Source organism: Macrobrachium nipponense, chromosome 6, assembly GCF_015104395.2.
Source record: "Macrobrachium nipponense isolate FS-2020 chromosome 6, ASM1510439v2, whole genome shotgun sequence".
Lineage (NCBI taxonomy): Eukaryota > Metazoa > Arthropoda > Malacostraca > Decapoda > Palaemonidae > Macrobrachium > Macrobrachium nipponense.
The window spans coordinates 38,052,159-38,073,435 of NC_061108.1; the positions used below are offsets into that span (position 1 = coordinate 38,052,159).

Here is a 21,277-nt window from a genome sequence, read left to right on the forward strand (position 1 = left end):
CGGATTTGGCCAAGTCCCGAGTCGCTTAACTGTCTTGCTCTCATTGAGTCATGGTGGATGCGATACAGCACTCAGCTGCTGTCACCTCTTATCGACGAGTGTTGCTTTTTGTCGCCAAGGGTTGCGGAGAAAGAGCAATCCTTTAAGCTCTTTGTTTACCTCCTGTCGGCAGCTGTCCCCTCCCGTCGCCTGCTGACGGAAGAAGAGTTTGAATGGAGTTGGAGGAGGAACTCGTTTGGGCCGGTCGGCGTTTGTTGCCACACTACGCCTTGCTGTATCCTCATTTTGTTGAGAATAGAGGCCACATAGAGAATATATCTTAATTATCTTAGCGTATTTTGGCACTAAATATTTGAGAAGAGAACCAACACTTTCTCCAATTTGAGAGCATTTCGTAACTTTTCTCGTCCTTGGACACGATTTCCCTTTGTCTGCCTTGGCTTGTCGTCTTGTCTTTTAAAGTCACGGAGAGCCGAAGGCCGACTTTTGTTGTACAACGCTTATTGGTCCTTTAACCATCTTTAATAGAAGGTTCGCCTTCTTTCTCTTTCCTGTGGGAAATGAACTCGATACTGACAGACATGCTGATGGATTTTCAGTCTACCTTGAGTTATTACCTTTTATCTACGTTGTCTCATCTCTGCAGCTTCTTAAGAGAGGTGGAGAAGCCAGCCCTACGGGAGTTTTTAGCAGGAAAACAAGTAACTCATTTCTGATGCTGCAGGGTAATGTTCTCATGCTTATACTCACTGTTTGGAAGAAGTGAGAACACTTTCGCTTCCTGTCTGTCTGATTATGCAGCTCGGGACTATCTATTGGTAGTCTTATTTTATACCTTTCGGGGGTAAGCAGATTCAGGTTCTGGGATATAGACAGTTGCAACCTCCTAACATCCATGGAGAGACTTGGGACCAGTATGTTATATGGTGGAGACGGTGAAGGGCAGTGTGATTCTTTTTGGTTGTCCTCCACCGGTTTAATCTCCTTCTTCTAGCTTCCCTTGTCTTCAGCAGAAATCTCTCATAAGTCTCTTTTAGTAGGAGATGTATATAGAGGGAATGATGGTCCAAGGGTAATTCTTTAGGAAGACACCCATAAGTAATTGAGATATTCTTGGACATTTGGAGACTGAATAGCAGTAAGTGTCTGCCCATTTACTTGTTGGTTTTCTCGCATGGTTTTAGTGCCTTTCCAAAGAATGGTCAGACTTGTGGTACACATGCAGAATGTATTCCACTTACCATACATCCACAGTCATGCAAGTTCCTTCAAGAGGTTTTACTAGAAGGTATTGCTGTTCTGTGCACTTTGGGTTAGTGTGCAGCCCTCTATTAGTTAGGTCAGGGACTTGTTGCCCATTGGTAGATGGTGTCGACTTTAGGAGCAAGACACTTCTACTGAATCAGTGATTCAAGTTAGTCCACTCTGTCAATAGTATTCCAAAGGCCAAGGACCTGTTGCTTCTTCTTGCCCAATTTCTATGCATTATAATGTTAATTCTTTATATCCCCATTCTTATTTAGTGATGTGGGGATGATAGTTAATTATGCATGCTTGTCGGTCAAGATGAATAAGCATGTGCTGCTTGAAGATTTTAGACCTGAAAGAAACTTCCTATATGGTAAGGGCATTTCCTCATTAGGAAACATGGCCTCACAGGTTATTTTCAGATAATCATACTCAATTAATGTACAGTTTCAGCGTAAGAATTACGACTTACAAATAACTTTCATTGTAAGTAATCCAGAACCAACTTTGGCTCCAGGACTATAGGAGGGACACTGTAACCAGGAATCGTCCATTTGGTTCTTAAACCTAAGTCCAAGTTTTGGCCTTTTCCCTTTGTCATGCAACACAGAATTTAACTAGTGTCATTACGCTTTCATGCAACATAGAATGGTCAAACTACAACTGGTAAAACTTTTTAAATGTCAGGGCAGTGGAAAGACATCAGGATGCTTAGCAGGTTTATTCCCAGTCAGAAACAGTCTTTGTGGGAAGTTGCTGCTCTGAGTGAAATGAAACAACATATTGGTTTGATCATCCATTCTGTGGAAGGACAGTGTTGTAGCAATTGGGGATTCAGAAAGAACAACTGCTTACGAGGTCCTTTACATCCGTAAGTTTGGCACTTGGTGTGGATTTAAGGAACACTCATTTAGCTTCCTAGCATGTAGATGAACAGGGACATCTGAATGATTACTACTACTTTGTTGGCCCTCAGGCTTAAGCAGTGGATGTTTCCTCAAATTTTGCCTAATTCAGACTCATAGGCCTGCCCCTTGTATCTACTCTGAATTCTATTGAGCAATGTCAAGTTCAAGAATTGCTTATTCTCCTTTAGAGCCCTTGTAGCCTCAGGGCAAAACTTTTCAGAATTTACAATGCTCTTGGTAGATGTCACATTCTTCCGTTGAGGAGAAATCAACTCTACTACACAATTCCATACAGTTCCATTGATGTAGGCATCTCCTTAACTGCTTGGAGATGTTAGAATGTCCCCTCCCAATAATAAGATTTTCAAGTTATTATAGGATCTGTCCTTAATTTAAAACTGCCATGGCCTGGGGTCAGAAGCAGTGGTCTGTGTGTTGCTGAGGGCACCATTCTGGAGGAATTTTCAGCACCTGGAACCTTGTAGACGTCAATGTTTTCTGTGTAGAGGAGATAAGACTTGTTACTGTTTACTTCCAAAGTTAGCGTTCCATACATACTTTCCTCGGTATTGCATCAAGTACTTTTAGATCTTGCTGAGGACCAGCACTGTAAGGTGTTGAGATTGAAGCCCCTTCATCTCTATTTCAGTCTCTCTCTGGAGTTTAGATGCAGGTCTAAATTTTATCGGAATTTACTGTAAAACCTTTTATTTAGTAGTGGTTAACAAGTAAATTTACTGTCAGCACCCTTATTTAAGCTGGTGTAAAGGGAATGCTATTTTAGCTCTCTGCCTAAGAGCTGAGGGTGATGTTAAGGCCATGCTTTACAGCTCCCTGTAAGAATTTCAATTTAACCCCCTTTTTTTTGGGGGGGGGGGGGGGGGGGGGGAAGAGGAAACTTCTCTATCCTATTGGGCATTTAAATTTAAAGGTTAAAGCTAGAACATTTCTATCATCCTTTTAGAGACCTTGAACATCTTTGTCAAAGGTAAATGCTGGAAGAGGCAACGTTAACCTTTGGTTTTGTGGTTTTAAGAAAAACAGATGTGGTCGAAGGTTAGCCTGGAAGAGGCAAAAATCAACCTTTTGTTTTGTGGTTTTAGAAAACCTAGCTGTCTTTGCCAATGGTTAAGCTTGAAGGCAAAGTTAACTTTTTGTTTTGTGGTTTTAGAAAACCTAGAATGTATTTGTGAAGGTTAAGCCTGGAGGAGGCAAAGTTAACCTTTTGTGTTGCAATTTTAGAAACTTTAATGCCTGTGCCAATGGTTAAACTTGAAGGCAAAGTTAACTTTTGTTTTGTGGTTTTAGAAAACCTAGAATGTATTTGTGAAGGTTAAGCCTGGAAGAGGCAAAGTTAACCTTTTGTGTTATGATTTTTAGAAACTTTTTCAAGGAACACAAGTTCCTCTGTGACATAATGGATAGGCTAATGCATGAGAATTAGCTCCATATCTTCTACCTTATTGAAGTTAAACATTCATAATGTGAGCAGAAGTTGCAACTTCATTAAGTGTTAAGTCAATTTGTCGCTCCAGAATAGGATTGATGTGTCACAGTAGGAGTACAATTCAGTTTTTGCCCAATCACTACCTTAAGGGGGCCTGCCGGCTAATGCCGTTTTTTAACGGCAGGACTTTGACATTCATACCACTTAATAAGGTGACTTGGGACATCTCCAAACCGCATATGATTTTCGCCTCTTGACCTTCGGTTTTGTGACGCCAGGGCAATTTATCCTGAAAATAACCATTTTTCAAATTCTATCTCCTCCCTTGATATTTAATATTAAGACCTGGGATTACTACCATATATAAACCTGATGTAGACCTCCAATCAAATGTAGAGTTTTTTTTTCTAAAAGTCATTTTTTGCTAGATATGAATTTTTCAATATGGTAAAAAAATAAACCCCATAAATCACGAGAAAAAAAAATTATAAAAAAAGACGAAACAAAAATTGGAAAAAAGGGCTCTATTTGATTGTTCTATAATGTCTTTCTGAGTTATATACCAAATTCCAATGTTATAGCTTTAAAACTAAGTGAGGAGATAGATTTTGAAGGTCAATAAGTATAGTTTTGAGATACAGTCGTTCAAAGTTTTCCTTCGTATTTCTATAAGGACAATGTTAATAAATAATGATTATTATGAATGTATATTTCTTTTTGTGTATTAATAAACCAAAAAACTATTTTATTTATCATAATTTAATCATAAATGATGATCCCTTTGCTCATATATCGTAGCCTGGGGCACTGCTTGAGGCAAGATGGGGCACTCCTTCCTATGTAACCCCCTCTCTCCCCTTCACTAACTCTGCTTATTACAGCGAATTTTCTTCTGTATGTTAGCGAGATGTTTTCCTTGTATTTCCTCTTTGGCATGATGACATTCTTGCCAAAACAAAGATAAACAAAAGTAAATGCAAGAAAATGTCAGAGGTGAAACTCGAATGTGTACTCTCTTTTTACAAAGATAATTTAATAAATCATGATTATTATGAATTTCATATTCCATTTTGGGTATTAAAAAACCAAAACTATGTTATTTATCATAAATGAAGATCTCTTTGCTCAAAGATCGTAGCCTTGGGCACAGTGTGACGTGTGCTGTCAGGCAAGAAGGGGGCGTTACTAGGCAACCCTCCCCTCTTTCTTCACTAACTACGCGTATATTATGATATTCTGTAATAATACTTGAGCAATTTTTCTTCGTCTGTATGTTAGCGAGATGTTTTCCTTGTCTTTTCCTCATTGGCATGATGAACTTCTTGCCGAAACATACATAAACATACGTAAAAGCAAGTGAATATCACGAGGTGAAACTCGTACGTGTAATCTACTTAAAGTCTGTGGTCCAACTGAGTACTGATTCATGGTTGAACCCAGATACTCGCTTCTGCGAGCCACGGAATCTCTACAGATGCCCTCATAATTTCTTTGCCAATAATTATCAAAATTTACGATAACAGATGAAATATTGCATTTTCTTGTACGGATGAATGTTTTAGGCTTATTGAGTTATGTTTACTAATTACCCTGTAACTACGAAAGTAAGAGGAATTTTGACGAAATATTTCGTATACGTATTCTCAATTGCCATATGAAGCTCCATGAATTTTTTCATGTCTTTGCATTTTTCGCCCTATATGGGTTCCGGCCGCCCCCGTTAAGTATACAGAATTGTGTTTTTGAAAACGGTAAAGCCCTTAAGGGGGCCGGCCAGCTAATGCCGTTTTTTAACGACTGGACTTTGACATTCATACCACTTAATAAGGTGACTTGGGACATCTCCAACCGCATTACCTGCATATTTTCGCCTCTGACCTTTGGTTTTGTGACGCCAGCGCAATTTATCCCGAAAACAACCATTTTTCAAATTGTATCTCCTCCCTTGATATTTAATATTAAGACCTGGGATTACTACCATTTATAGACCTGATGTAGACCTCCAATCAGATGGAGAGTTTTTTTTCTAAAAGTCATTTTTTGCTAGATATGAATTTTTCAATATGGTAAAAAAATAAACCCTATAAATCACGAGAAAAAAATTTATAAAAAAAAGACGAAACAAAAATTGGAAAAAAGGGCACTATTTGATTGTTCTATAATGTCTTTCTGAGTTATATACCAAATTCCAATACTATAGCTTTAAAACTAAGTGAGGAGATAGATTTTGAAGGTCAATAAGTATAGTTTTGAGATACGGGCGTTCAAAGTTTTCCTTCGTATTTCTATAAAGACAATGTTAATAAATAATGATTATTATGAATGTATATTTCTTTTTTGTGTATTAATAAACCAAAACTATTTTATTTATCATAATTTAATCATAAATAATGATCCCTTTGCTCATATATCGTAGCCTGGGGCACTGCTTGAGGCAAGATGGGGCACTCCTTCCTACGTAAACCCCTCTCTCCCCTTCACTAACTCAGCTTATTACAGCAAATTTTCTTCTGTATGTTAGTGAGATGTTTTCCTTGTATTTTCCTCTTTGGCATGATGACATTCTTGCCGAAACAAAGATAAACAAATGTAAATGCAAGAGAATGTCAGAGGTGAAACTCGAAGGTGTACTCTCTTTTTACAAAGATAATTTAATAAATCATGATTATTATGAATTTCATATCCATTTTGGGTATTAAAAAACCAAAACTATGTTATTTATCATAAATGAAGATCTCTTTGCTCAAAGATCGTAGCCTTGGGCACAGTGTGACGTGTGCTGTCAGGCAAGAAGGGGGCGTTACTAGGCAACCCTCCCCTCTTTCTTCACTAACTACGCGTATATTATGATATTCTGTAATAATACTTGAGCGATTTTTCTTTGTCTGTATATTAATGAGATGTTTTCCTTGTCTTTTCCTCATTGGCATGATGAACTTCTTGCCGAAACATACATAAACATACGTAAAAGCAAGCGAATGTCACGAGGTGAAACTCGAACGTGTAACCTACTTGAAGTCTATGGTCCTACTGATTCATGGTTGAACCAGAATTACCAGATACTCGCTTCTGCGAGCCACGGAATCTCTACAGATGCCATTTCTCACAATTTCTTTGCCAGTAATTATTAAAATTTACGATAACAGAAGAAATATTGCATTTTCTTGTACGGATGAATGTTTTAGGCTTATTGAGTTATGTTTACTAATTACCCTGTAACTACGAAAGTAAGAGGAATTTTGACGAAATATTTCGTATACGTATTCTCAATTGCCATATGAAGCTCCATGAATTTTTTCATGTCTTTGCATTTTTCGCCCTATACCACCATATATAGGGGTTCCGGCCGGCCCCCTTAATCCACTAATAGTAGTGGGTAGTCTTTTCCTGAACTGAAAAAGAGCTATTCTTTAGGCTCTTTTGTTTAAATCCCGGGTTTTAATATTTTGGGGAGCGTGAAGGTACAAATTTTGTATAGGGCTTATGGACCCAGGCACAGGGGTCCCTCATACCGCGTGCGTTTCATGCTGGCTGATTCGAAGCGGTTTTCTCCGCAAGGCTGCTCTTTGCTGCATACATATGAGAGCCTTGCTCCCTGAATGGAATCCAACTTCTGGTGGTAGTAAAACCCACCAAGGATTCCAGATCAGGTGAGAATGTTTTCGGTTTCGTATAAGAAACTTTTAGCTCGAATGGCTGAGCGGAATTTTGTCTAGCTGCACTACCCACCATCCTCTTAATGTGGGAATCAGCTAAATTTAACAGTAGGTAAGATTCATCTCAAATAATGTAAATTTTCATAATAAAATTTATTATTTGGATACTTACCTACTGTTAAAGTAGAGAGAGAGAGAGAGAGAGAGAGAGAGAGAGAGAGAGAGAGAGAGAGAGAGAGAGAGAGAGAGAGAGAGAGAGATAATTACTCCTTATGGTATCAAAAGATTGAAATGAATTTCTATAAGTAACACTTCTTCCCTTCCCACCCACAAATATACATATCTTTTCCAGAGAGAGAGAAAGAGAGGGCTGAATGAAGTATTAACTTGTCTATCTATCATCCTTTGGCAGAGAGAGAGAAAAAGAGAGAGAGACTCACTAGATGACAACAATCCCCTCCCCTTGCTGTCAGGTTTCTTGACATTTGTGACAGCTCCACTGTCGCCTCTCTCTCCGAGTCAGAAAGTTAAAAGATTGGGTTTTCCTTAATTCTTACATAATTTTGTAATTTATAAACTAAAATCTTACTAATTCACTATAGTATTTTCTTTAATGAATTGATATATTGCTGTTTACATTAATATTATTTGAAAATTAGTAAATCATTTATTTACTATACAAAAAACATACACCTTAGTAGTAAGAGGGGGAGAAATAATTATTTTTTGTTATTTAATATAATTTAATCTTATTAAACTTGATACAGTATTAGTCAGTGTTAATATTTGAAAATTAGTAAATCAGTTTTGTATTATAAAATTGTATTTAATCATGAAAATAACATCAAAATACACTAATTAGTGAATGTTTACTAACAGAAATACCCGCGAATTAGCAAGTTCTCCCGTGAATAACTTTTATATAGGTTTCGCAGAAAAATCCATGAATGAGTCCACAAATAAGGGTGGTCCACTGTATTATTCTAACTGGGTCAGCCCCTCCCCCTTTCTCCTTTAGCTTTCCTTTAACTTAAGCTCCCTTTCAAAAGTACATATGTTAAATTCTCTCTCTCTCTCTGGCACAGCAGTCTTTTTATTGGTATGTACTCAATACATTACTGTATTGGACTTTATGGTGTAATTTAGGATAACCTATGTGTATGTGTCTGTATGTAAGTAAATGAGAATCATGGTACGAAACACTTTACACATACTTTGGTGCCTCTGAGTGTATCTACAATTACCAAAAAATGAAAAAGCTAATTACCAGTTTTTCTAAATCATCAGGGACTAAGTTTCAGACATGATGTTTGTGGCTTGCTAGATTTTGTATAACATACCATAATGATTCTACACAAGTTCTGTACTAATCAAGATAATGCAGTAACAACCTTTACAATATTTGTACATTATTCATTCAAATTTTTTTGTAGTGAGTTTGACGAGTCAGTGCACAGATTCCTTGGATACTAAGGGCTAGAGTTGCCAAGATAGTATACTCTACTAGGTAAAATTTTGAAGTGAACATGGTATTCATATTAATTCTCTGAGAAATTCATATCTTAATCTTGATTTGATTTAACAGTTGCTGTAACATTCAAAGATTATAAAAATAAGTGGAAAAATTCAACCATAAGGTATGGTCACTTTTACTGTCTTGATATAGTCTCTACTTTGGAAGATAAATTTTTGTCAGAAAAACATTCACGGAAAAAGCTGTGTTAAGTAGAATTATATATTGCCTCAATTAACAAAATATCTACTGTACAGGGCAATACAAGATTTATTTATTGTGGAAAAATTACTAATGTACTGGGAGATATTTTAGTGTTGTGGCTAGTAACGCTGTGTTAGTTGTATAGGCTAACTCCAAACTGCTTGTAATGGGAGGTTAGCCAGAAGTTCTTTGAATTGACAGGCTATTTTAACCTTGATACAGATTTACATCTTATAACTAGCTTTTTAATGTCAAAGCCATTGAAGTGTGACAGCTGATATGTCAAGTAATTTCCAGTGACTTGTGTTTTCCTCCCCAAAATTCTTGGGCTCTTTACATATAGAGACCAGTCTAGAGGATTTAACTAGATTTGTTCACCCTTAGTCCTCAAAACATTCTCTGCCATTGACACCTGCCAACTTTCAAAATTTTGAAATACAAACATAAATCTATAGAAACTAAAACAATTACTATTACCAGTTATGATGATGCAATAATAGTCCTGTTCATAAAGGAAGATGAGGAAATATTGTCATGGTGATATGAAGTAGCACAACCAGCCAGCCACCCCCACTCTATCTTCCAGATCTCTATGAACAAATCCATGTGAGAAATTCCAGTTACAGGCAGTCCCCGGTTTACAGCATGGGTTCTGTTCCCGGCAGCATGTTGTAACCTGAAATATGCCATGAACATCATAATAATCGGAATAAATGGTGCTTACAACATATGGTGTTGTAAACCTGCTTATGTCGCGGTAAAATTAGATTAAAGGGAGCGCCAATGCTTTAAGGCCCCATTAGTGAGTAGATAATTGTTTCTACCACATGACTGAAGGGATTTGCTTCAAATTTTTACCACTTTCTCTACAGCTAGTAATAAAAATGATCTCATCAGGAAATATAGAAATTCGACCTCGAAGTTCATTTTTTGGCTGAAAAAAACATTTTGAAACTTTTCAAAAATAATATGCAACAGAGAAATTTTCATGCAAAAATTATTTTGCCAACAAAAAAAATCAAGACATAGATATACGTATACTACACTTTGTTAAAGTTTCATTGCTTTTGGTTCAGTCTTCTTGGTGAAATATGTACCTAAGCATTTAGTTTTGAAAAAAGCAAGTTTGAGAAAACAGCAAAAGAAAATAATTTTTGCTTATTTTGCCATATCTATGAAACTATGACAGTTAGAAAGTTGATTTCTTACACTAAAACTACTTCGTTATTTAATTAATAGAACTGTGCTCTTTCTTGATTCATATGTTCCCGAAAATTTGCATTTATGTGGAGTGCCAATGCCATAAGACCCCATTACGTACAAAGTAAATGACACTACCTAATGATTGAAGGTTATTCCCTTCTAATTTTTACCTCATATTATATTCTACAAACAATACAGAATAAACACAAGTCATGTTTCAGTCTTCTCGGAGATCAAAGCATTTAGGTTTTTTTAAAGTAACTTTTGAGGAAACAGCACAAAGATAATTTTGGATTAAAAAACTAGAAACAAGCAGGAATATTTGGTTTCCTAAAGCCAGTACGTATTCTGTATATCATTATAAGCTGTTTTTTTTTCTATGACATATCACTAGAGAAACAGATATTTTAATGGGGAGCAATTATTTTAATCAATTTTTTCCACATTTGTTTTTCATGGTTTTATTAGAATATGTTCACAGTACCATAGAAGTGATAAGCAAAGTTGTCCATGAACCAGCTTAAACATTTCTTTCAGCAATAATGTTTCAAGATATGTTTATTTGCACATAAAACAGTCCAAAATAGTGTACGTATATCTCAAACTTAGTCCAATCTAGGATCATTCATAGGCTCTTATGTTTTGTACAATCTGTCGTTCACAGTGCTGTATGAGCTATGAACAAAATTGTCCATGAACCAACCTAAACATTCTTTTATAGCAATAACATTTCTTTACATGTTTCTTTGTGCATAAAACAGTCCAAAACAGTGAATAACTTACTTTATCTTATCCTGAATTATTCATACAAATATTTTTACAATTCTTTTTCACAATTTGTGGTTCCTAGTGTCATATGAGCAATGAATGAAATTGTCAATAAACCAATCTAAAAATTTTGTTAGCATTATCGCTAGAGGACATGTTTATTTAGACATAAAACAGTTGAAAACTGTTAATAACTAAAATAAAATAATTCCATGAAATTTGGCTGTCAGTGCACCCCTTAACAGTGCCATGAGGCAAGCACCATAAATTCGCAACTGCCGTAACCCTGGGAGTGCTTGTACTTCAGACATATATGGTGCATTTAATTTGCATGGTATTTTCATATTCTAGAGTAATTTAGAAAGATTATGTGATTTTGGTAAAATGAATTAGGAAATTTGACGAACAAAACCTAATAAAAACTATTACTTAGCTTTTTTTGCCCATAGTACATACACACATGCACCATTTTAAGGTAAACTCCACACTTACTGTAGCCAATTGCAGTAGTTACACTTTCCTGGTATGCTAACAAGATAGATAAACTACAAAATATCCTACAATATGAAAAAAAGACCATGGACATCTTTGTGTTACAAAATATGTTGCCATTTACTTTGCCTCCCCACTCTGTGTGCTATACACATGCATTCATCATGTTATTATAGCTGATTACAGTGATTCTAATCTGGGTATGTATGCTCGAAGATATATAAAATACAAAGTATCAAGCAATCTAAAAATGAGACCTTAAATATCTTTGAGTCTCTTTCAACATATGTGATAAAACACTTCAAATTCACTGTCCTCCTCTGGTACAGCATTTTTATTGACATTCATCGCAGTGCAATTTAGTACTTGAGTCATATAGTATTACATTTATCTTTCAGCTTGTGTGTGCATTTATATAAATAGAGTTTGTCCAATTAGTGTATGAAATTTTTGTATTTTTTATTTAATACACTAAGGAGTAAGTTTTTAGCTATTGTCCAGGTTAATTTAATTTTTTAAGGCAAAGGAAAATGATGTTCTAGATGAAGGATGTACTGTAATGGACAAAATAAATTAAACTGATCATCTTGACAAAGCATCAACAAGAATTTTTCTAACTGGCATTTTTGATAAAAATTGAAGGAGCTATTTTTATTTTTTTTTTAATTTAATATTTCATCAGAGTGGTTCCAATCTAATGAGCATTAAGGCTGTATACCACACAGACTTTAATAGAGGCAAATTTTTATTCAAGTTAAATATATTCCAACAGGTAGTCCTGGCAAGCTTTCCTGACCTTGAATGCGGGTATGCCCGAGAGCTTTTTGTCCAGTGGGCTACCAATCCAAAAAATACCATAATACTAACATCCAGGTAAGGTTTGTTTGATATTACAGTATGATATTATAATGTACCATTTTTGTTTCAAGATGATTTGTGGTGTCACATGGCTTCTGTAATATTTTTCCATTGTTGATACGCAAACAAACCTTCGGTCTTAACAATAGGATAATTTCTAGTGCCCAGCTGGATCCAGTTGAATCACAGATGAAAGTGAGGAATCTTGTGAGATCTGGCAACGCGTGCGTATATTGGGTGAAGAGTGGTCAAGGACCATGCACCCACACCACAGCATCAGTCTTTCTTAAAACTGCCTGAATGAGGTTGTGGTTGACCTCTCTTGGCCTTTACCTGGTTCATTGCCCTTTTTTGCTGGTGTTTGAGTGTGTGTGCTGTTATTATGGCTTCTTCTGCTCCTTCTCGGCCTCGTTAACGTGTGTCCCCCGGAACTCCAGGTTTCGTGTTGTAGTAGGTGCCATTCTAACAGTTGTACAATAAAGAATCTCTGCACGGAAAGCCGTGCTTGACCTAGAGCACAGTGAAAGTTATTTTATAGTAAGAGGGAGCATCGTAGAGTTTCTACTCTTCCTTCATGGGAGGGTTTTTCTCTCCTCTTCCCAATGCTTCATCTCCTGCTGCTGTCACACCCCATGCTAGTGTTGTGCCTTTGTCCCCTTCCTTTTCATCCATCGATTCGTAGTTGGAAGTATCGGAAGGCCCTCAGGCTGATTTATGTAATGTCTGTCCCTCTTCCTCGGCAGTTAATTTGATTCCCGAGAGGGAGGAGGCTTTTTCATCAATGTCTTTCATTTAAGATTGGGCTACGGGGTCCACCTTCCTTGGAGGGGTTGTTGACGCACTTCTTGGATGCTCGCTACCCCACTCCTCATGCTGTCCAGGCCCTCCCCCCTCCTCTTGGCCTTGTCTTTGTTGGTAGCTGAGGTCAACCATGTTGTATTGTTCCGCGAGTGACGATTGCCGCTTCTTTGAGTCAGAGGGAAGCTGTAGCGTCATTTTGTATCCCTCCGCCATTTGCGTCTGCTTCCCTTTCGGATCAAGGGAAAGCCATGACGTCATCACCACTTATAGTGTCACTTCCATCGATGACGTCACTCCCAGTTGTCTCTGCTGTGCTGCCTCGCTCGTCTGTGTCGTCATCGTTTGCTGCCATGATGTCATCTCTGCCATCCGGTTTGCTGCATCTCCCTTCCAGGTTGTCAGCCCCTTCTCTTGCTGATCCGTCTGCGACTTTAAGCCGGGCGGTTCTTAAGAGATTGGACTGTTTTAGAAGGTAAGTTTGCTGCCATGTTGGCTTGAAGGACTGGAAGCAAGCGTGTTGCATGGCCCCCCGCCTCCTGCAAAGAGATTGTGTAAGGAGCCAGTGCCGTCTTCCTCTCCTCCCCCATCTCCGCCGTGTCAGCATATCAAGCGTTGGAAAGCTAAGGACTTTGCCAGTGCTGTCTTTCTCTCCTCCTGCATCTCCGCCGTGTCAGCGTATCATGCGTTGGAAAGCTAAGGACTTTGCCCTTCTTCATTTGCGAGTGTTGGTGTTACTGAGAGTGTTAGTGTTTCTTCCCCTGTGCAATCTGCAGTGGTTGCTTCATCCTCTGCATCAAGTCACGAGGGTTTTGCAACCTCCCACGTTCTTGCACGTTGCAGGTGCTTCCGTTTCTCCTTCTCCAGGGCATATTCATTGCCATAAGTATCTCAAGGCGCCTGTCAAGAGGTTGAAAGTTGTGAGCGTGGGGTTGGTGCAGCAGGAGTGTTTGCCTACCCCTCTCCCTGGCACTTCCAGGGGTTCAACTCCGAGGGATTCTCATTCTATCTCGAGTGTTTGGGATTCCTCACCTACGCGGCCATGTTAGAGAGTCATCTGTTGGGAGAGTGCGTAGTGATGTCCCTAGTGTTGTAGTTGGTTCATGGCAGGAGTTGGCACTTGGATCTAGCCCAGACAGATTAGTTGGTGTTTTGGGCTGTTTGGGTGCTGGTTCTTCTGTTAATTTATATGAGAAAGGCACTTAAGATAAGCCTGCACATCCTTCTCGTCGTCGGTCTCAGTTGCCGGAGCAGGAGGGAGACACGCAAGAGTTTTTGTCTTCCTTTACAGAAGTTGTCGATCTCATTCGTGGGTTCAACAATTTGGAGAGTAGGACTCAGGCTTGGTCACTTGCTGGGAGCTACACAGGATCGCTGTAGGGGCTCTGCCAAGTTGCTTACCCTGCCTCTCACGAGGCATAGGAAGTACTATGCTACGAACTCTGCATATTTGATGTTGCATCATCTTAACCCAGACGTCAATCTTCTGAAGCCAGGGTTTACTTGGAGCAGGTGAGGTCGATGGCTCAATCCTTGTCTCCACAGGATGCCTCAGCGTTGGAGTCTACAGCAGCCTCCATGTTTCAAACAGTTTCTTGGCTGGACTTCTGGTCGGCGGTCATTGCCAAGATAGCTTCTGACAGGTTCCCAGAGGGGTTGGTGAGTGTTCCCTCTCTTGCCAGTTTGTTGCAGTCCTGAGGCAAGGTGTTTTTGTATCTTGCTCACCTCAGTGTTAATTTATGGGCTACGCCTGATTAGAAGAGATGCGGCTTTATCCAGGATGGAAAGATCAGTTGACCCTGAGTCCTTGCTGGCATTGAGGACTGGAGATCTTTTGGAATCACAATTTCTGTTCCCTCAGACCGAGCTGGAGGATGTGATTGACCGATGCTGGGCTGACACCAAAGACAGATTAGTGCACCAGGCTGTGTCTAAGTCAGAGTCTCGTCCTCGGAGACGTCCAGCTCCTCCTCCCCCTGCCCAGCAGCAGTCACGAAGGTCGTCGCCTGGTAGGCCGTCAAGGAGTTTGGTTTCGGCGGGGCCTCCTTGTTCGTCCCAGCCTAGGTCAGACGACCAATTGTCCCTTTTGCTCCCGTTCCTTTAAGCTGAGAAGAGCCCCAAGGGGCAGAGGCATAGGGGCCGTCGATAGGTTAGGCGCCTCTCCCTCTCCTGTGCCACAGGTGGGGGGGGGGGGTTTGCCCGGTGGGCCATTGGGCCAAGTGACAGAGTTATGGGTAGTAGATGTCCTTTGGCTGGGGTATCTACTGCCATTCGACTTCTCTCCCCCATTCTTGGACAAGCCGCTGCTCAGGAGGGTGTATCCTCCAGATTCTCTGAAGTTCTAGGCTCTCCAGGAGGAAGTGCAGAAGATGCTGGACAAGGATGCTAGACAGTAATGTTAAGGACTCGATAGTGAGTAGTTTCGCCGATGACACAAGAATAAGTAGAGAAATTACTTGTGATGAAGATAGGAACGCGCTACAAAGAGACCTTAACAAAGTATATGATTGGGCAGAGGTAAATAGGATGGTATTTAACTCTGATAAATTTGAATCAATAAATTATGGAGACAGCAAAGGAAAGCTATATGCATATAGGGGACCTAATAATGAGACAACCACAAATAAGGAAGCAGTTAAAGACCTTGGTGTGATGATGAATAGGAACATGTTATGCAATGACCAATTAGCAATTCTATTGGCAAAATGTAAAGCAAAAATGGGAATGTTGTTATGGCACTTCAAAACAAGAAAAGCTGAACACATGATTATGCTTTATAAAACATATGTTCGTAGTTCACTTGAATATTGCAATATGATATGGTACCCACACTATCAAAAGGATATTGCACAAATAGAGAGTGTACAAAGGTCCTTTACAGCTAGAATAGAAGAAGTTAAGGATCTTGACTACTGGGAAAGACTACAATCCTTAAAATTATATAGTCTAGAAAGGAGAAGAGAACGCTACATGATAATTCAGGCATGGAAACAGATAGAAGGAATAGCCGAAAACATCATGGAGCTGAAAATATCAGAAAGAGCAAGCAGAGGTAGATTAACCCTCTTACGCCAAAGGGGTATAATAAAAATTGTCTCCCGTATGGCGGGGGGGTCTCGGAGTGAACACGGAAGCGGAAATTTTTTTTTCAAAAAGTCACAGCGCGCTTAGTTTTCAAGGTTAAGAGTTCATTTTTGGCTCCTTTTTTTGTCATTGCCTGAAGTTTAGTATGCAACCATCAAAAATGAAAAAATATCATTATCATATATAAATAATGCGATATATGATAGTGCAAAAACAAAATTTCATGTATAATTGTATTCAAATCGCGCTGGGAGCAAAACGGTTAAAGCTAATGAGGTAATTTTTTTCGTTGTATTGTACACTAAATTGCAATCATTTTGGTAAATAACACATTGAAAAACGATCAAAGCAACACAGAAAATATTATCACAAAATGATGCATGAATTCGTAACGTGCGGACTTAAAAAAATTTTTTTTTCAAAAATTCACCATAAATCTAAATATTGTTCTAGAGACATCCAATTTGTTTCAAAATGAAGATAAATAATTGAATATTACTATACTGTAAGAGTTTTAGCTTACAATTGCAGTTTTTGACCATTTCGGACGAGTTAAAGTTGACCGAATGTCAAAATTTTTATATATATTTTTTTATATACAAATATTTTAGGAGTGTCTGCTTCACAATCCAGGAAGCAGGATTTATATGGTTACTGTGACAATCATGGCTCACTGTATATGAGTCATGTAGGACTTTATCTAAACAAAATAGTTTCCAGTAAATTTAAATGTTTTTATGCTACATTATGTTAAGTTCATAAAAGTTGATAAGCTAATAAGATAAGCAAATAAATCCTAAGTTCCTGTACTTAAATGTGCCTTTTAAATCAATATTACTTTTTTTCAGAACTGGTCCAGACACTTTGGCTAGGAGACTCATCGATAATCCTTCTATAAGGACTTTCAAGTTGCTTGAGAAACGGAGAGTCAAGTTAGAGGGTGTAGAGCTTGATGAATATTATAGACAGCAAAGGGAGAAAGAACAGCATGAGCATAGAATTAAAATGGAGGAGTATGTAAATCCTAGTTGTTTGGAAGAACTCAAGTCCTCTAAACTCACATTTTGTTTTTATTTCTTGATATGTGTAAACAATGAATACGTAGGTATTGATGTCCTAACTATAAATTTTGTATATGGGACTAACCCAGTAATTATATAGCTAAGAGCTTTCTACCTACGTCAGCCTAACATTGTGGTTAGAATCCCCCGCCCATTGCTGGGGAGTATGTGTAGGTAACAACCTGGCAGAGAGCTTCAATTCATTTTCTGCTGGCTCCTGGTCAACATCGGTGGTTTTAGGGAGCCTTTTTTCCAACGGATTGTGTTGATGAATTTGGAGTTCACGGTGAAGTACTCTGGGTTGTTTTTGCATTAGCGCATTTTCAGTATGTCAGACTAGCACAACTAGTGTTAGGTTTTGTGCTGATTCACATATCAGATGTAGTAAATGTAGAGGCCAAGAGTACAAGAAAGAGAATACTTGTGCTGAATGTCATGATTGGGATGACAAGAAATGGAATATCTTTAGGTCTCATCAGGACAAAACGGATAAGGACAGAAAGAGGAAAGCAGCTGTTAGGGAAGAAAATAGATCTAGTTTAGGTAATGTTCAGTCTGCCTGATTGGTAGAGGATAACATGATTGTTTCACCTGTAATTCCTGTGGATACTCCAATTGTTTCTCCTCCTGCTCCTCTGTCACTAACTCCTATTCCAAGTTCACTTGCTCCCGATCCCAACACCATGACTAGCCTTGAGTTTAAATTTGATAAGAAGTTCAAATTTTTAGTAAGTGCAGTGATGGAACTTGGTGCTTCTGTTAAAGCCTTAAGGGAAAAAGGCAACCAAAGTGTTAGTGAAGTGCACAGTGATTGTGAAGAGGAGGTGGCTGTCCAGCCTGTCGGTGCTCCTAGACGGAGGTCACTGTCCTGCTCCCCCCCACTGTTGAGAAGACATACCAGAGGTCGAAGGGAGGCCGGTGGGGTTTGCCCCCAATCAGTCGCCCCCTCAGTTGAACCTGCTGGCGATTCCCAGGTGTCGACAGAGTGCCGTTGGAAAGGTGTTTCATTTGGTGTACATGATCTGTCATCGGAGTCAGACAGCTTGACTCCCAACAAGAGTCATTGTGAGCGATTTCAAGACATGTCGTGCCCCTCAAGAGACAGTTCATGGATGTAGATAAGTGTCCTCTTCCTTCTAAGAAGAAGAAAGAGGATGTCTTTAGTCCTTAACCTTCGTGCAGCTACGCAGTATCACCACCTGCTTCGTCGGCTCCCTGTTCCCAATCCGCTTGGGACAGTCCGGAATCCTTACCCGATATGGATTTACCTTGGACTCCTGGTCGTGATTTTCCAGTTACGATGCAACGCTCCCTTTCGGCCGAACAACCGACATCAGTTACGAGGCACCCACCTTCCCCGTCAGCCGAGCCAAGAGCGGTTTCACCCCACTCTGTCGTATTCTTCAGCTTCAGATCCTTCGCTCACTCCCCTGAAACGACAATTGGATGACATCATGTCTTTGTTGCAGAAAGTTCTTACCCCTTTGCAAGCAGAAGAAACAGGGTTATCACCTGTGTCTTCAGACAAGGAAGAGGAAGGAACAGGACTCAAATCCTTCGTCTGCTTATTCTACATTGTTAAGGTACTTTCTTGACAAATTCCTGGATTTTTTCTCGCCTGCAGCTCCAGAATCACTGGCTTCGACCTTTCTTATGAGCAAACTTGCTTTAGACAGCTTGTCACAACCCAAGTTGATACCCTCTTCGTCAGTGAAGAAAGTCTTGAGAGACGTGGACTCCTGGCTAGTGTTAAAAAGAAATATGGGTAAAGCTTCTTTCGCCGCACCTCCTGCCAAGCGGATTAAGAAGAGTCACCGTTTTTATGACACCAGAGAATCTCCTTCCCTGGGACTCTGCCTTCTTGCAGGGAGATTTCTCAGGCCTCATCAACTCTGCTAGGCGATCGGTTTTTTCTTCAGCCAAAGTTATGCTCTCATCACCAGAAGTGGATCACCTTACTAAGAGTATTTTCAAGGTATTAGAAGTAGATGGTTGCTCAGTACATTTTTTGCCAGTGGGCATTCCCCATACCACCTGCCATAGACATAGTCCTTGTAATGATCAGGACAAATTTGTTTGGTTCCCTGATATGTGGGAAATTTGTAGCATGCTTTTGGTAGCAAGCTTTAACGATGAAACTGCCCATTTTAGACTGTCTCGATGGGTCCCAGGATTTAGCAAAGGTGAGGAAGGGGCAGATTATACCTATCCAGAAGAACTCCGTCAGCATATATTTAACCCCAAATTCGGGCCGAAACCCAGTAATATAAGTCAACACTACTCCCCAGGTGCATCCTGTGGAGGAAATAGAGGAATCCTCACTTAGAGGAGAATTGTTTAAAGACTTTGAGGTAGATATTGATACCGAAAGAACCTTGCTGAACCCAGAAGGACCAGGGACACAGATGTCAAATAGCTATGGGGGGAAACATTGTAGAAGCAAGTCAATCCCCATGCAGCTTTCAGAAGCTAATCAGGATCCTTCCCCCAAAAGGGATATAATGATCCACCTGAACCCAATAGAAATGGCAGCAGTTTCAGAAGGTTATAGCAATCAGGACTTCTGCCCCCTGGGGAACAGACAGCTGCAGCTCAGCTGTAGATACACAATCAGGTTAGACAAGCTCCCCCAAAAGGGATACACAGTTTGCGGTATTAGGTCAGTTCCATAAGGAAATAATAAGTGACATCAAAGATGATTTTGTCGCCGAACGGCAACAGATAATGGACATACTGCATGATTCTGAACAAGATATTAAAGAAATCATCAGTAATGTTTACACCAAAATGTAAACGTCTTGCATCTTGCAATAGAATAGGGAGAGTTGAAACCAAATCTGCCGAAACAAGAGTTAAGAGTGCAAACCCAACTGGAACCAACAAAATGGCCGGTCCTGGTTATGAGTCTTATGACCAAAATTTAACAGACTCCAAATTCCTACTCTGATGCTTATAATCTTTGGCGAGATGCCTCAATATGTATTTTCTCTCAAGATGGTAAGTATCTTATTAATGAGGGAAAGACCTTGATAGAAGTAGTACATGTTGAATTTAGGGACAGAGCAGCATTTCCTAACACTGAATGGCTCCTGATACCACCTGTGCCAGACATGGAGAAACCTCAAAAGGAAACCATTCTCTTACGTGGCAATTAGGCATTGAGAACTGTAGATGAAACTCTTAATCAGGTAAATGGGAAATGGATTTATACTTCCATCATGAACAAAACTCAGGTTGCTCATCATGTACCACCAGCCTTCTGCCCCTTCAGATTTAAAACCATAAACCATGTGAAGGCACATTTTCAGAATTATGTAATAACTGGAAAGCATGAACCATTGGCAGAACTAAAACCATTTGGTTCGGTCATCCCAGTTTCAAAAAAATCCACTGAAGAATGGGGAACACTTCAACTTCCTTTTGATAGGAAATAGCTCCTGCTATATATTGCAACTCAGCAATTTGGTACTCCAATGAAAAGGATTTCAGAGGGAACATCAGCATCAGAGTTTCGTGCTAGGATCAACCTCCTTAGTGTCTTAACCACTTCCTCATTGTTAGAAGTAGCCACAAAAAGGCTTCCAGAAGAATCTAGGATAATCTGTGTTGTTGTGGTTAAAAGCCTTATGAGAACATTATGGGAAGCTCACGATGACTTTTTAGACTGGCGCATAAAAGTGTAAATGGAGGTACAGGGAAACTCCAACAAGTCACTTCCCAATGTGACTGCTTTATTACAGTCTAATGCCTTCTGCCGAGACCTGTTTAAGTGAGTCTATGTGACTCAAGTAAAGAGCAAGCACGTCAACAAAATTGCAGTGTATGCTCTACTAGGAAAAGACTTCAGGAAACCAAAAACTAGAAATTTCCCCTTTCCCAATCCAAAAAAGGCACGCTTTGATAAAAAATAATCATATAGGCCTTCTTTCACTTCCAATAGCTCTCCTCATATGCAGATAGGTAGTTAAAAGGGACAGCTCCCTCAAAAGGGACAACAACCTGCTCAGCAAAAAGTGTATCCTTTTCACAAGGTCCAA

The 21,277-nt window shown here is 39.3% G+C and overlaps 1 protein-coding gene across 1 annotated transcript in view; it reads left to right on the forward strand.

Moving 5' to 3' along the window:
* LOC135216419 (probable cleavage and polyadenylation specificity factor subunit 2) overlaps positions 1-21,277 on the forward strand; it is a 217,622-nt gene that overhangs the window by 127,133 nt on the left and 69,212 nt on the right. Inside the window, exons 8-9 of the mRNA XM_064251764.1 lie at positions 12,212-12,312; positions 17,028-17,192. Of these exons, the coding sequence (XP_064107834.1) occupies positions 12,212-12,312; positions 17,028-17,192 (266 nt within the window). The remainder of the gene's footprint in view (positions 1-12,211; positions 12,313-17,027; positions 17,193-21,277) is intronic.